At 44.1% G+C, this 17,275-nt stretch overlaps 1 protein-coding gene across 4 annotated transcripts in view; it reads left to right on the forward strand.

The window, feature by feature from the left end:
- OGDHL (oxoglutarate dehydrogenase L) overlaps positions 1 to 17,275 on the forward strand; it is a 117,221-nt gene that overhangs the window by 88,658 nt on the left and 11,288 nt on the right. For all 4 annotated transcript variants that reach the window (XM_039481683.1, XM_039481682.1, XM_039481685.1 and 1 more), the window contains 2 exons: positions 9,359 to 9,537; positions 13,797 to 13,868. In XM_039481683.1, coding sequence (XP_039337617.1) covers positions 9,359 to 9,537; positions 13,797 to 13,868 — 251 coding nt within the window. The remainder of the gene's footprint in view (positions 1 to 9,358; positions 9,538 to 13,796; positions 13,869 to 17,275) is intronic.

Below are 17,275 nucleotides of genomic sequence, written 5' to 3' on the forward strand. Positions count from 1 at the left end.
TGTATATTCATGTATAAAAGGATTCATTCCCCCACCCCATAATTGACATATTCAAGTTGTTCTACACATTCATCAACATTCCAGGAGAGTATATACTGGTCCTCCCAGGTGGAAGGACAGACTTTCAGATTGCAGCAGTGGCCATTAAAAGTTTTGACATAAATATCTTTGGTTTATGTATTTCTAATTGTAACTTTCAAAAAATCAGGTGAAATATGGCAAGAGGATGTTCTTGTGATTAAAGCACTGCACTGGGACTCAGCCAATCTAGGTTCAAAACCCAACTCAGCATAAATGTCCTGTGCGACCTTGGGCAAGTCTCACTCTCTTTAACCTGTGTGATCTCAGTTCTCAATCTGTAAAGTGGAGATTCCCCCACTCCCATCCTTTGTCTGTTTTGTCAATTTAGATTTTAAACTCTTTAACAAAGGAATTGTTTTTTGGTATGTGTATGTCTAGCACCTAGCACAATGGGACCTCAAACTTGGTTTGGGCCTCTAGGTGCTTCTGTAATATCATTAATGTATCTTGCAGTCCCTTGATTTCTCTAGGACTTTATGGTCTAAAAAGAGAGAAGTAGGAAATTGATGCAGAGCAATGTAAATGGGAATATAAAAAAAACAGAATAAAAGCTAAACAAAAGGGAAAGGTTTTGTTTCAGTGGAGGTTAATCCTGCATTGGTCCTACAGGGCCAAGTTCATAGCCATGTGCTGATGACTTTAAAAATTAAATAGTCCTATACCATAAGTGCAACATACTGCTCTCATCTGGCTTTTAATTGTAGTGTGTTTGGTTTCCTTTTATTTTAAATCCTAATCTAGTTCTAGACACAGATGCGTATCAGACACTCAACTTTTTAGTGTGGCGATGTGACGAAGTGGGACTGTTCTTAATGTTTCCTCTGAATATGGTAGGGGTGCCTCAGTTTCCCCTATGCATTTCGTAAGTCTCTAGGGGGTGAGATTGTTGCAGAGCAAAGGGCCAGTGTGTGTAAACGGCCGGCACTCTGTCTCCTGGCAACTAATGGCCAGGGCTCTTCCACCCTGCAAGGAGATAGCTAAAGGTGTGGGAGAACAAAGAGATCAGGTGACCTCCTGGCCCGGGAAAGGAACAAAGCCCAGAGAGGAGAGGCTGGAGGGTGAAGCAGTTTGGAGCTGGCTGGGGATGAGGAGTGAGTGCAGATGTGGGTGTCTGGCTCGCTTCCTCCCTCCTCCCCCCAAATGGACCCAGCTGAGGGGTCCTGTTCTCTGTACCTACAAGCTCTGGTTTAGACCGTGTTCCTGTAATCTAATAAACCTCTATTTTACTGGCTGGCTAAGAGTCACGTCTGAATGCAAAGGGGGGGTGCAGGACCCTGTGGCTTCCCCGGGACCCCGCCTGGGCGGACTCGCTGTGGGAAGCGCACAGAGGGGCAGAGGATGCTGAATGCTCCAAGGTCAGACCCAGGAAAGTGGAAGCCGTGTGAGCTTGCCCTGAAGATAGTCTGCTCACAGAGAGGAGACTTCACCAGAGTCCTGACTGGCTTTGTAAGGAGCAGTTCCAGAGCATCGCCCAGGAACTCCGTGACAGGCTAAAATCCCCTTTCCTCCTCCAATGGTGTAGGTATGCTTTGCCTGATTTCTATATCACAGCACTCTGTGAAGCAATCCGCATATCCAATAAATTCCCATAGGAGAGATGCTCCTGGAGGGCCTCCAGTCACCATGGTGTAAATCACAAATGACAAGTACATGAAGCCTGTCACTGAGCACTTGCTGATGGGTTTGAAGCAGTAGCCTACTGTCTGCAGAGAATATCAAGATGCCAAGTTGGTCTCCATCAGTCAGTGTGAGCTGCAGAGTTCCTAAAATTTTTCTAATTAAAGGTATAAGAAGTTTGATCATAGCCAGAAATCGTGATTGCAAAGGTTTCTTTGTATGTTTATTTCATGTCTTCTCTATAGGTCTCGCACTTGCTTAACTAATATTGCTTGTTAAAGAAAAAATGCTCCTGGATTTTACCCATGTGCAGTGTTTTTAGGGCAAGATTTTTCAGAGGCCAAAGGGCAGTTAGGCAGCCAGTGCCCATTAACTGTTAACAGGAGTTAGGCACCTAACTGCCTTTTGTGCCTTTGAAAATCTAACCCATAAATTTTAAGTTATATCAGTTCAATCACTTACTCTTGTCCAATATTTTAGATCAACTATAGAGGAGCCAAACTAACACACCAGATTTAGAGAGAGACACAGCCTCTGAATATGAGTTGGTTTGGCTCTGCATCTTTGTTTTTTTTTAATGGGATTGTGCACTAGTAATGTGGCAGAAGTGGATGGTAGTGGGAAAGATCCAGATTTGGGAATGTCTTTAGGATTTCTAAAAAAGCAGCAAAGAATCCTGTGGCACCTTATAGACTAACAGACGTTTTGCAGCATGAGCTTTCGTGGGTGAATACCCACTTCTTCGGATGCAAGAGTGGAAATTTCCGGGGGCAGGTAAATATAAGCAAGCAAGAAGCAAGTTAGAGATAAGGAGGTTAGATCAATCAGGGAGGATGAGGCCCTGTTCTAGCAGTTGAGGTGTGAAAACCAAAGGAGGAGAAACTGGTTCTGTAGTTGGCAAGCCATTCACAGTCTTTGTTTAATCCTAAACTGATGGTGTCAAATTTGCAAATGAACTGAAGCTCAGTAGTTTCTCTTAGAAGTCTGGTCCTAAAGTTTTTTTGCTGGAGGATGGCCACCTTAAGATCTGCTATTGTGTGGCCAGGGAGGTTGAAGTGTTCTCCTACAGGTTTTTGTATATTGCCATTCCTAATATCTGATTTGTGTCCATTTATCCTTTTCCTTAGAGACTGTCCAGTTTGGCCAATGTACATAGCAGAAGGGCATTGCTGGCATATGATGGCATATATTACATTGGTGGATGTGCAGGTGAATGAACCGGTGATGGTGTGTCTGATCTGGTTAGGTTCTGTGATGGTGTTGCCATAACCATCAGGGTGAATAACCCTGGTCGGGGCTCTAAGGGTATGTTGATTTGTTCTGGTGTTAGTGTAGGGAGTGTCCTGAGTAGATGGTGCAGTTTCTTAGTGTATTCCTCAGTGGGATCTGAGAGAAGTAGCCTGTAAAATTTGGTATTGGAGAGTTGTCTGGCGGCCTCCTTTTGGTAGTCAGACCTGTTCATGATGACAACAGCACCTCCTTTATCAGCCTCTTTGATGATAATGCTATACAGCAAACAGGAAAACATCAAAGGAAAAAGGACTGTAAGCTGTCTAAACTCCTACCTGCCACATGGGGCCACAACCGTGGTACCCCTAACCCACCCAGCAATATCATCAATCTATCCAACCACACACTCAGCCCAGAAGAACAGTCTGTCCTATCTCGGGGACTCTCCTTCTGCCCTGCCACCCCCACCAACATGATACAGTTCTGCGGCGATCTGGAAGCCTACTTTCGCCGTCTCCGACTCAAAGAATACTTTCAGGACAACACTGAACAGCGCACTGATACACAGTTACCCTCCCACCAACAGCACAAGAAGAACAACTCCACATGAACTCCTCCTGAGGGTCGAAATGACAGTCTGGACCTATACACTGATTGCTTCCGCCGACGTGCACAGGCAGAAATTGTGGAAAAACAACATCGCTTGCCTCACAACCTAAGTCATGCAGAACGCAATGCCATCCACAGCCTCAGAAACCATCCTGACATTATAATCAAAGAGGCTGATAAAGGAGGTGCTGTTGTCATCATGAACAGGTCTGACTACCAAAAGGAGGCCACCAGACAACTCTCCAATACCAAATTTTACAGGCTACTTCCCTCAGATCCCACTGAGGAATACACTAAGAAACTGCACCATCTACTCAGGACACTCCCTACACTAACACCAGAACAAATCAACATACCCTTAGAGCCCCGACCAGGGTTATTCTATCTACTACCCAAGATCCACAAACCCGGAAATCCTGGATGCCCCATCATCTCGGGCATTGGAACTCTCACTGAAGGACTGTCTGGATATGTGGACTCTCTGCTCAGACCCTACGCCACCAGCACTCCCAGCTATCTCCGTGACACCACTGATTTCCTGAGGAAACTACAATGCATTGCTGACCTTCCAGAAAACACCATCCTAGCCACCATGGATGTAGAGGCTCTTTACACAAACATCCCACACACTGACGGAATACAAGCTGTCAGGAACAGTATCCCTGATGATGCCACAGCACAACTGGTTTGCTGAGCTCTGTGCCTTTATCCTCACACACAACTATTTCAAATTTGATGACAATATATATCTCCAGATCAGTGGCACCGCTATGGGCACCCGCATGGCCCCACAATATGCCAATATTTTTATGGCCGACCTGGAACAACGCTTCCTCAGCTCCCGTCCACTCACACCCCTTCTCTACCTATGCTACATTGATGACATCTTCATCATCTGGACCCATGGGAAGGAGACTCTGGAAAAATTCCACCACGATTTCAACAGCTTCCACCCCTCCATCAACCTCAGCCTGGACCAATCTACATGGGAGGTCCACTTCCTAGACACCACGGTGCTAATAAGTGATGGTCACATTAACACCACCCTATACCGAAAACCTACCGACCGCTATGCCTACCTTCATGCCTCCAGCTTCCATCCCGGACACACCACAAGATCCATTGTCTACAGCCAAGCACCAAGGTACAACCGTATCTGCTCTAACCCCGCAGACAGAGACCAACACCTAGAAAATCTCCACCAAGCATTCTCAAAACTACAGTACCCGCACGAGGAAATAAGGAAACAGATCAACAGAGCCAGACGTGTACCCAGAAGCCTCCTACTGCAAGACAAACCCAAGAAAGAAACCAACAGGACTCCACTGGCCATCACATACAGTCCCCAGCTAAAGCCCCTCCAGCGCATCATCAGGGATCTACAACCCATCCTGGACAATGATCCCACACTTTCACAGGCCTTGGGTGGCAGGCCAGTCCTCGCCCACAGACAACCTGCCAACCTGAAGCATATTCTCACCAGTAACTGCACACCGCACCATAGTAACTCTAGCTCAGGAACCAATCCATGCAACAAACCTCGATGCCAACTCTGCCCACATATCTACGCCAGCAACACCATCACAGGACCTAACCAGATCAGCCACACCATCACCGGTTCATTCACCTGCACATCCACCAATGTAATATATGCCATCATATGCCAGCAATGCCCTTCTGCTGTGTACATCGGCCAAACTGGACAGTCTCTAAGGAAAAGGATAAATGGACACAAATCGGATATTAGGAATGGCAATATACAAAAACCTGTAGGAGAACACTTCAACCTCCCTGGCCACACAATAGCAGATCTTAAGGTGGCCATCCTCTAGCAAAAAAACTTTAGGACCAGACTTCTAAGAGAAACTGCTGAGCTTCAGTTCATTTGCAAATTTGACACCATCAGTTTAGGATTAAACAAAGACTGAACGGCTTGCCAACTACAGAACCAGTTTCTCCTCCCTTGGTTTTCACACCTCAACTGCTAGAACAGGGCCTCATCCTCCCTGATTGATCTAACCTCCTTATCTCTAGCTTGCTTCTTGCTTGCTTATATTTACCTGCCCCTGGAAATTTCCACTCTTGCATCCGACGAAGTGGGCATTCACCCACGAAAGCTCATGCTGCAAAACATCTGTTAGTCTATAAGGTGCCACAGGATTCTTTGCTGCTTTTACAGAACCAGACTAACATGGCTACCTCTCTGATACTTTAGGTTTTCTGTAACTTGAGTCAGTGTGCTTGCTTTCTGCTGGGCGCATGCAGGCTACATTGTAGAATGACCTTTGTGTTGGTCTCTGTGTAACATGCAGCAAACTTTGGAAAAAACAAAAGGGGGCAAAATGAAGCAAAAAGGGGTGGGGTGGGGATTTTTTATTGATAAACTAACAAGAAAGCAGGGATCAATATAGACAGACCCCAGGAAAAAGACGCATTCTCACTTTTCAAATCTCACTATGTAATTAGGTATGCAGTGGAATTGTGTAGCTGTGTTGGTCCCAGGATATTAGAGAGACAAGGTGGATGAGGTCATATCTTTTATTGGACTAATGTCTGTTGGTGAAAGAGACAAGCTTTTGAGCTACACAGAATTTTTCCTTAGGTCAGAGACCTGAGCTCTGAGTGGCTCGAAAGCTTCTCTCTCTCCAGCAGAAGTTGGTCCAATAAAAGAGATTATCTCACCCACCTTGTCTCTTAGGGTAATTAGGTTGCAGAGAGAGTGTCTGTACAGGAACAGAATTCACACCAAACTGTCATGCTTTCAGTTGGGTTCTTCTCAGGTCTTTGTTTCTGAGCAATGGTACGTGTACATGTCCAAAGAATTTTCTAATAAAACCTTTGGACAGCAGAGACTGATTATACCAATCTGCTGCTCTATTTGGTATGTGTTGGATGGGATGGCTCTCTCATATTACACTACCATTATTTGAAGATAAATGCTTAGACTCTGTAAAACAAACAAAAATATATTAAATGCATGACTTCAGCATAAGCAAACAACTCTTACAGATGTCCTCTCTAAAGATGGTCAACCATATTCTCCGTCAGTCATAGCCCTATAAATCTATAGTAGCCCCACTGGAGTGGCCCAGCTTTGCAGTGGTAAAACAGAGGGTAGAATTTAACTTTTTGGTTTTTAATTAACACTTTAGGTGTTCAGTATTTTAAGATGCAGTTGGTTTTCATGGTTGGCTGCCAGTGGGCAAGTGCTACACAAGTACAGTTAAATGTGAAATTGTTGAAAATAACTTGGAGTAAAGTAGTACCTGGCTTGTCTGCAGGTGTGAATGGGAGCAGAGGGCGCACAGAGCCTTCAACCTCTGCATGGGACCCAGACATTAATCTAGTGCTTACACTCCTGAGGCTAGCACTGCCTGGGATACTAGTCTGCCTAAAGATAACAGGGATACAGAGTTGCTATTGGCTTCCTACCCCTTTACACATGGAGTAGAGCTGTATCAACCCAGACTAGAGCACATACTGCCCCCATCAAAGGATGCAGCAAAAGAGTCTCAGGCCCACACTTTCTGGGGCCTCTGAAGAAGCTGTGGTACACTGCCTCCAGTAGCTCCTTCTGAGGCATTGCAGCTTCACACCCTCCGTACTGTGGAACTGTGCTTTAAATGGTCAGTTTTACCCTTTGACTAAGCAGAGTGGTCTGTCCGTCATAACCACTGTCTTCACCTTGTATTGCAATTTAGCCCCATGTGGCGTCATTCTCCAGTGCTGTAGGAATATTTGTGCTCTCACTAGTCTTATGACCTGTGTAAGTGGGAGCACTGGGATTGGGGGGGGATGGGTGGATTTTCACAAATAAGCCATTAACTGTGGGACATAAGTAGGGGAAAATATCTTGAAGTTAAGATAGGTCATTAAAAGGAGATTATTATTACATGCCTTGTATTTAACTGTATTTTCATGAAGTCTGACTCTGCTTGAAATCTTGCATTTTAAAGCTGCACCACAAAGCTCTGTAGCAGATGTAAATACTCTTAACAGTTTGCAATTAATGTGTCTTAGCACAGCTGCTGAGCGTGAATTACAGTAGCTGGTTTGTATTCTAATAACTTTTTGTTTGTTTTTTGTCTTTGCCAGTCATTATCACCCCAGTCCCTGCAGTAGAACTGGGGCTTTACAGCACTGCCACAGATCTCTTCCAACAAGAGCAGGCATTTGTTCTGCATCTAAATGATGCCCACATAGCCTGTGGTGGGGATACTGTTGGGTTTGGAACATGACCGGTTTTAGGAACAGGCAAAAAGCAGTCTGGCCTGTTACATTCCAAAGTGTGCAAAATGTAATTTATACTGAATCAGATGGCTGTCAGTTTGTGTGCTTCCCACTGCATTTAACCATGAGCTTTCTGAATATCTGGGTAGAACTCAGCCCTGGAGTGTGTATTCAGAATCCATGTGTACATTTGTTTGAGTATAGAGAGGCAGTGTTGTCTAGTGGGTATAGCATGAAACCTAGAGAAACCTTGGCTCTAGTCCCAGCCGTTACTGACTTGCTGACCTGATGGCAAAGTCTTGTGGCCTTTGTGCAACTCAGTGTTCCCTGCCTACCTTGGACTTCAGTCCAGCGGAGGGAACAGTGATTGGAAGTGCCCCAGATCAGGTGCATCTTGGCTGAGATGTCCAAAAAGAAGGAAAGTAGAGACTTTGCAGCATGCTCCCGCCCTGTCTTATCCCAGTCCCATGGACCCTGTGGAGTTCTGGCTCTGCTGATTGGGAGGCGCTAGGGAGAGAGCTGCTCTCTCCTGCTTATCCTCCTGGAAACCTGCAGTGATTTTCCTGTTTGCATTAGCTTAAGCAGAGATACCCACTCCGCAGTAGATGTGCTCCCCATGCCTGCTTCCCTTACCACAGTATTGAGACAGATGTCAGTGAAGAACACAGGGGGGCATGATTCTTGAGGGAGGTGTTAGTCTCTTATCTCTGAGGAGGGAACACTTTTGCTGCATTGCCTCCAGAAACTTGTCTGAAACTTTTTATTTTCTTTGATCAGTTTTGCACACCTAAGGAATGATCCACGGATTTGCAAATCCCGTTGACTTTGTAATAATAATCTCATCTTTAGAATCTCTCGAAATGGTCTGAAAATTTAGGCATTAGCTTAAAATTACACAAGAACATGTTGGATTCTGTAACTAAGGAAAGGAAATGGGGAATGACTGATAACAGCCATATGCTTACTCAATAAATAAGCATTTCCAAACACCACATTATCTAGTCACCATTTGGTAAATAAAATGTACATTAAAAGATCATAGAAAGATCCAGTTTACAGGTGTAAAAGACCAGCCAGAGCAAATGATTCCAACCAGCACCAGTATAAATGTGCAGGCACGTTCGTAGCATTGTGCAGGCTTGCGTAATGCAGAAGGTGGACAAATAGTTTGTTGAACTGAACCCTAAATGTTAACTATAAATATATTTATAGTTACTTTTATTAAAAGGGTGGCATCTATCTAGATTTGTGTATAAAAATGTTTACTACCAGGAGGAAAAAAAGTGTTAATACCTTAGCTTTTTCATGGAAACTGAAGTTTCCACATGATGTCATTGACTGGGACTACTAACGTAAGGAAGAGTTTGCAGGATTGGATCCTATATGTATAAACAAATGTCTGCTAATCCTTCTAGCAGAAGTGGTAGTATTGAAAATACTGTTGCACTTGATGAGTAAACATTCTTGATACATATTCTGCTCTCCTTTGTTTAATTAGTTACAATAGAAAGGTGGTGTCTTAGATTATGGAAAACGGAATATAATTCTAATCAGGGTCTTTCCTTTTTTCTTTCTACCTGTTTGTTTTTAGGTTTTGAACTTGGCTTTGCCATGGCAAGTCCCAATGCTCTGGTGTGCTGGGAAGCGCAGTTTGGCGACTTCCACAACACTGCGCAGTGCATAATAGACCAGTTTATCAGCTCAGGACAGGCTAAGTGGGTTCGACACAATGGGATTGTGCTGCTTTTGCCACATGGAATGGAAGGAATGGTAAGGCTTTCACTGATTGGAACAATAAATGTGCTTTGGCATAAGGTAGTAGAATAGAAACTGTAGAACCTTTTTATTGTTCCTTTTTTGCAGCATACAAATGCAGTTTCAGGATCTTATAACTTTTATGGAAAAAAAAAAGAGAGTATTGCTGACATACGTTAGACTGTTCCTCTGTCTCAAAAATAAATGTGCTTGCAGTGACCAGTCTTGACAATTGGCCAGGAACAAGAACAAAAAGGAAAATAGCATTGATATATTTCTGAACATTCAGTCTCCCTCTCCTTATGCCCTTCTCCAAATGGGTTAATTTGCAGTGGTGTCTGGCATTGTTCCCCTACTATTTAAAAGACTTACTTGGTCAATACAACGTGTGTCAATGCAAAAAATATATTTTTTCTTTGTTAGAGCTTTGTGGTTATGAAAAATTATAACTTAAAATGAAAAGTTCCTAGAAAGAGCAAAGTATAAAGGAGGCGACCTGGGATTCTCAGGTACAGTTAAAATTTCAATAGGTTTTTACAACACTTGTTTCACTTTATTTTATGATGACCTGAAACAAACCTCAGCTTCTCAGATACATGTGTTTTACCTGTATAAACTTTACTTTTAATTTAGAACATTGTTCCAAGGGGTTTTTATGCAGCATGCAAAAAATGTTGATGATTTGGGTGACTTGGAGGAAATAAGAAATCTGCTCTTTTAGGGAGAGAACCCCTTTGAATGGCTGCCTGCTCCTCTTCTCTGTAACTCCTAGTGAGTTAGCCACGAAAGGTCTGGAACCAGATCTATATAAAATCTGCATGTAACTTTCCTCTGTTCTGAAGTAAGAGTTAGCAGTAGGATAACTTTTAGGCATCTTTTAAATTATTTTTAAAAGTGACATAAGCATTCTGCCCTGTGCTATTTGAAATAGTAACTTTCTTTTAGAATGCACTTACACTCAGTGTATTATTTAATGTATGTTTACAGTATTACAATACATGCTACAATGATACTGATGTGCTTTCCATAGCTGTAAATGTTCTCTTTCATTCACTTCAAGTGTACGTAAAGGCGTTTCTTCTTGTTCCTGTTCTGTTTCTGTACATTTAATTCCATGCAATTACACCTCTACCTCAATATAATGCGACCCGATATAACGCAATAAAGCAGTGCTCTGGGGGGGCGGGGCTGCGCACTCCGGTGGATCAAAGCAAGTTTGATATAACGCGGTAAGATTTTTTTGGCTCCCGAGGACAGCGTTATATCGAGGTAGAGGTATATAACCTTTCCTGGCACACTGCTGTTGGTTCGTCCCCATTGGGTGATTTTCTATATGGATTTTCTGTTTAGACAAGAGCACAGTCTTGACAAATATCCTGGTGAATTCAGCTTTGTTTGAGTAAGGACTGTCAGATCATGCCCAAGATGGATCCTAAGGACTCTTCAAAAACAAAAAACAAAGACTCCAGCATGAAATCTGTTAGGGACAGGATGGCTTGGGGAGGTATTGGTAATGAGATGGGAATCCTTTCACCTCTAGGTCGCTAGCTAACATACAGCCTGGCTGGTTGTGATTGAAGGACTTTGCTGACTGATAGCTCCTCGGTGGCTCATGTGCAACTAGCTAATGGATTCTGGACAGGGGGTCTGAAACCTTCCCCCCCCCCCTCCCCTCCAGTAACTGGCAGTCTTGTTAGCAGTTTCAGCAAAGAAATTAAACAGACAATGAGCGGAGTCTGGTTTGAGGATTATCACTGAAGCGCTGGGGGGAAGCTTGCATTTTTGCTGTCTCCTCTGTAGATACACTTCTGTTTCCAGTGCAGTGAATTCAGCATGTTTATTAAAAATTTTATTAAAGTAAATGTTTAAAATGAAATATACACAGGTCGAGAGGGAAGGTACTGTACATCTGGGGTCAGGCTTGGGTTATGAGGGGTTACAGATATCGTTTGCAAGGATGAAAAGATACATACATATCGCATAACCGGCATAGACCCAGATTGGGGTGCAAGGGTTTTTAAAGTGTCAGTGAATAAGTGGGCTCGGGTTCGCCACCCATGGAATGAATAAGGAGTCCAAGTCAGTATCGGTGGAGCGGATAGGTACATGGGTGGGGTGCGTCCCTTAGTCCCTCAGGGAAGGAAGTGGGTTATTTCTCTGGTCGGCTGTCTCAATTACTCAGTGTGGTATTGGTGGTGTCCGGTGATGTGTTCGGTATAAATGTCTCTGGACCACCTGATGGTGTCAGACACCATGAGCTGTCTCATGAGCTGGGTGTAGCGTCGACCAACCCCACACGCTCTCAGAACCGGCTCGTTGCAGGGGTCCCATGAGCCCAAGGCTCCCACGATCAGGGCGTGTACCTGGACTTCGTTCATTTGTAAACCATTTAAAATGTTTTTCAAATAGGAGGAGGAGGTTGCGGGGGTGTGTGTGTGTGGAGAGAATTGATTTGCAGCGCATGAATAGATGGTAACAGGAGTGGTAGTAACAATATTAGACTCACAATGTGCCAGAACTGTGTGGCTTTGTGGTTCTCATCCACTAATGAGAAGACAAGTTTGCACCACAAAACTGAGGCCAGCTTGCAAGAGACACAGATATGCTAGCTGCTCCATCTTAGTGTTCCTTTTGTGCCTAGGGAAGATACCGAGTGTTTTGTTAGGGGCTCGCTCTGCCGGTACAATAGGGAGGAGTCGAGCAGTACACATCACTTTCTCCTGTTCTTTTAGCAACAGTTTCTAAGGCTATGTCTACACTACGCACCTTTTAGAGAGACAGTCATGCCGTTACAGATGTGCCACTAAAAGGCACACAGTTTGTTGGAAGGAGAGAGCTCTCCTGCTGACAAAAAACTTCCACCCCAATGAGCGGTGGTAACCTTGTTGTCAGGAAAGCTCTCCTGCTGATAAAGCGCTGTTCACACCCGCACTTTTTGTCAGGAAAACTTTTGTCATTCAGGGGTGTTTTTTTTTTCATACTCCTGAATGAGAAAAGTTTTGTCATTCAGGTTCCAGTGTAGACAAAGCCAAAGCCATCACAGTGGTGTTCTCTGGGATTTCCCATTGTGACATCAGTGCAGTAAAAAACAGAAGGTGATGTGTAAGGGAGCAAGCCCTGGTTTGTAAGTGGAATTAACTAACATATGAGTTGGAAGGTTAAATGCAGTTATATCTCTAGGATGAGATACCTTATGGTTTTCTCTGGTATGAAAGCCCTTCTTAATCATAAATATTTGTCACGCTTACAAACGACACCCAGCATAGCAATAAATAAAACCACACACCATATTCTTTTGCTGATTGCAATTAACTCTCTCCAACCTTATTAATAAGGGAGAAGAGTGGGAGTTGGGAGACAATGGGTTCTGTTCCATTCCCTACCACTGACTTACTCTGTGACCTGTGTTTCTGTTTTCCGATTGTAAAATGGGGGGCCAGTTACACTTACCCACTTCAGTAAAGTGCCTTGAGATTTAGTGAAAAGCACTATCTGGGTGATAGATATTTTAATTATAGCATAACATAAAATTCCTATAAAAAGGTTTTATGGAGTAATTGGCTTAGCTATGCCAGTTAAACTTTACTCAACCTAACATGGGTTACCAATGATTCTCCAGGAAATTGGCCAAAGTACATATACCCATCTAGAGCATCCTGTCTTGTGTCAAACTGGTGTGCTAGTGGGAGAAGAGAGACGTTCCCTTCTCCTCCATACACACTCATGCTGCTGTAGGGTAGGACTGTAACCTAGTGCTCAAGACATAAATAATTGGAGGATCCAGCTTCTGCCTTAGCAGGTGATCCATGGTCTCAAGCGTGCAAGACCTACTGGCTTGTGAATGTGTGCTGCTCATTTTTAAAAGATCACAGATTTGCACCACACCACCTAACATCATCTTGCACCATTCTGTCCTGGATTGGCAGGAAGGCTAAGTGCCCCAAGCACTCAGTCTCTTGCACCACCTTGCACAACCACATTGAGTATTTAACCTTTAATTAATGGTAGTGACATTGGAGTTCTATGTAACCCATCTCCATCTGATCGGATGGATACTCAAGATCACAGCTCCTTTATTCAGGGGCACCACCATGTTACTCTCTTCAAAGCTCTCCCTCTTCTCTGATTGTCATTGTTTTGGCAGGGAGGGTGGGGTGAGCAGCCTATATCGAGGCTGCTCCATGATGATTAGGCTGACAGGAAGCACTTGTGCAGAGAGTGATCTAGAAAGACATCTAAACTGTTGGTTTTGTTTTAAATGATTTGATTACTAGGGTCCAGAGCATTCTTCAGCCAGGCCGGAGAGGTTTCTGCAGATGAGCAATGATGATTCCGATGCTTATCCCGTAAGTAGATTTGTCAACAGCACTGTCCTTTTTCCTGCTCTTAGTTTTTCAGAGACTTATTTTAAACCAGGTTTTGTTGGGTTTATTACTTAAGAAATCAATTTATTGCCATCAACCAGCACTTGTCTTCCCCCAACAGCTTGAATATTTTCCTGCAGGATTGGAAGTCACCTTTTAAGACCGCTAGTTGGTGTATTTTAATGTTTAGCTCAAATATTTGCTGTAACTTTCAGCTCATTTGATAAAAATAATAAAGATGACTAGTCTAGTCTGCATTTCATTTGAAAGCTGAAGTCAGATATAATTTGTCTCTGGTAGTATTATTTCTTTATGGGTGTTCCTAGGGGACAGTAACTCTTCAGTTTATATAGCTGGATGTACCACAAGTCAGTGTCTGTAACACATTTCTAAGGAAGATCAGATGGCACTAAAACCCAGTGTTCTTGTAACAGAGCAAACCATCCAGCTGGGAACTTCAGAATGCAGATGCAGTGTAAAAATATCTGCACCGAGTGTGTGTGATGTTATGTTTAGGTGATCAGTTCTCAGTGTTTTTTAATCCTATAAATGTATTTTATTACTATATTTGAATAATCTAAGTGCTTTAAAGGTTGATCAAGATATTTTTTTTCAGCTAAACTGTAATTCTAAAGATCAACTAGATATTCCCCTTCTCCAAGGTCAACTATTAAACATTGACTTAAAATTCAGCCAGTTAAAAAAAAAATAGGCTAAAGTAGTCTTGGGTGCTAGATACAGCTGCTCTGCAGCTGTATTCCAGTTTTTATGGCTTTACAGCCCCATTGTCTTCATTTTTTTAATGGTTATTTTCTCTGCTTTGTGTGTGAAAGACCCACCCAAACAGGGGAAATTGACTGATTATATATTCAGCACTGCCAAATGTATGTTGTAAGCAAACTAAAAATTATTATTTGCAATCCTGTAGTGCCCAAGAGCCACAGTTATAGACCAGGACGTGCTGTACAAACAGAGTAAATGACCAGCTCCCATCCGAAAGAGCTTACTGTCTAAATCAAAGCAAAACAGGTGGATGACAAAAAATATAGGCAGGGAGTGTTAGGATGAGTTAACAATAATTACTCCCAAAAAACATATGTTAAAAGAACATTATTAAGATTGCAGAGTCAGGCACTCAGAAGTTAGGAAATTCCAGAATGTGCATTATGATAGTCTTTCCAGCCTTCCAGTTCCCCATCCAAAGTCAGGGTCATCCCCACTACCCCCTTGTTTTCCTCACTAGCTCTCAATTAGTCACCTTGCCTAAGCTGTTGCAGCCTCTGCACCTGGCTCCCAGCCCAGTGTCCTGGCCCAAGCAGGTCCTTGCTTCCCATCTGTTCTAGTTCTCAGTCCCAGGATCCTCAGTCCCAGCCAGTCCCAATCTCCTTGCTCAGTTAATCCCAGCCTTCCCTCCTGTTCCAGCTTCCAGTCCCAGTCTTCTTTACCAATCAGTTTGAGTGTCTGCTCCCTGCATCCCCAGAATCCTTGTCTGTCAAGTCTTTTCCATCCCTCACAGTATGGCTCTTATCCCTCTCTGCATTGAAGTCTGTTTCCTCCATGCTACCTCAGCTGAACTGTGAGAGGTTGGGGGCGTGTGCACAGTTGTCAGAGATTTCCCCCTCAGCAGTACCCAGTGGGGCAGCATGAACTCCTACTGGTGCCTCATGTCACTGCACATGGGTTTGGAGATGGGGTACTAGTGAGATCACTGGCGCTCCTCTCTGGATGGAACCCTACAGAAAAGGTGCCACAACTGTAGAAGACATAAACCGTGGTCTGGGGTTGGAACCAGGACTGTGGGAGTGAGCACTTCTAATCCTGCTATTTGGGAGACTCCTGAACAGCATGATCTCCCTGGTACCGATGGGGTCAGCTCCCCGTGGTCTGAGGAAGAGGACTCTGAGATGGGATCATTTGTGACTCAACCTCAACCAGTGGGGTGCCTGCCCAACATGGTATGGGCCAATTGCCTTCACATAGCTGAGTCCCACCTCCATATCAGTGGCCCTTTTGGATCCCTCGGGGTTTCCCTCCACATTGGAGAGCCTCTCCTCTATCTTCCTGCCCCTTCTACATTGGCTAGGTGCTGGGAGCATCTGCAGGAAGGTCACCATTTTCCCTCCTCCAGTACCGATACCATGCAGGGGGAAAGTGCTCTCAGGATTCTCCTGTGGAGGAATTGGAGGAAGGACCTCCGCAACAACTCTTAGCTGCTGCTTGTCACCTGATGAGGCGGTAGTGACTGAGACTATTTTCCCCCTCTTCTCTCTCCCCCAATGATTTCAGAGTCATTAAGCCTTGTTGAGGAGGGTTGCTGCAGCTCTGGATATCCAACCAGAAGAGGTGCTGGAAAGATCTCGCAGGCTCATGGATGTTTTAGCCTCTGCAGGACCCACTGCAACAGTTCTCCCTATTAATGAGGCTATCCTGAAACCAGTCACGGTTTTATGGCAGAAGATGCCCTCTTCTCTGCCTTCCACTGCTAAAAGGGTGGAGGAAAGGGATGTCCCTATAACCACCCTCCTCAATGCTCCCTTATGTGGCTAATGAAAAAGCAAGACAGGGACCCCAAGCCTCTGCTCTGAAAGGGAAAGAAGTAAAACAGCTAGATCCATTCAGCAGGGAACTTTACTCCACAGGATTTGTACAGCTTAGTGTTGCAAACCAGCAGACTCTGCTGGGTTGCTACGATTTCAACTGGTGGGATAATGTCTTGAAGTTCAAAGACAAGCTTCTTAATGAAGCAAAGCAGGAGTTCACTGTTATATTGGAGGAGGACAAATTAGTTGCCAGAACAGCATTGCAAGCAAGCCTGGATGTGGCAAACTGCACAGCTTGAGCTATGGCTTCCTCCATTATTATGCAGTGTGCATCTTAGCTGCAGTATTCAGGTCTTCCCTTAGAGGTGCTACAAACTATTCAAGACTTCCCATATGAAGGCCCCTTGCTGTTTTCTGATAAGACAGACGAGAGGCTTCGTAGCCTTAAGGAGTCAAGGCTGACCCTTAAGTCTCTGAAGATCTATACACCAGTGGCAAAAAGAAAGCTGTTACACCCACAGCAGTTTCAGAGGTTTCAGCCCTTCCTGCCATGTGCCCAGGACAGGTCCAAAAAGCGGAACAGAAGTTACCATGTGTCGTCCTCCTCCCACCTCTTCTGTAGCTGACAGTTCTAGGCAAACTGGGTCCTCTAAGCATTCATTTTGACCAGTTGGTCAAGAGCAGTCTACCACTTACCAGAGTGCCATCTTTCCCCACCCCAATTTTTGCCAACCACCTGTCCCATTGTGAGCTTTGGTATCAGAGCTTCCCTATGCAATTTTCTTTAGGGACAAGGTTTCCTCTGACCTCACCCTAAATTCCTATCTAAAGTGGCTTCTGATTTTCAAA

The sequence above is a fragment of the Mauremys reevesii genome, linkage group 7 (assembly GCF_016161935.1).
Source record: "Mauremys reevesii isolate NIE-2019 linkage group 7, ASM1616193v1, whole genome shotgun sequence".
Lineage (NCBI taxonomy): Eukaryota > Metazoa > Chordata > Testudines > Geoemydidae > Mauremys > Mauremys reevesii.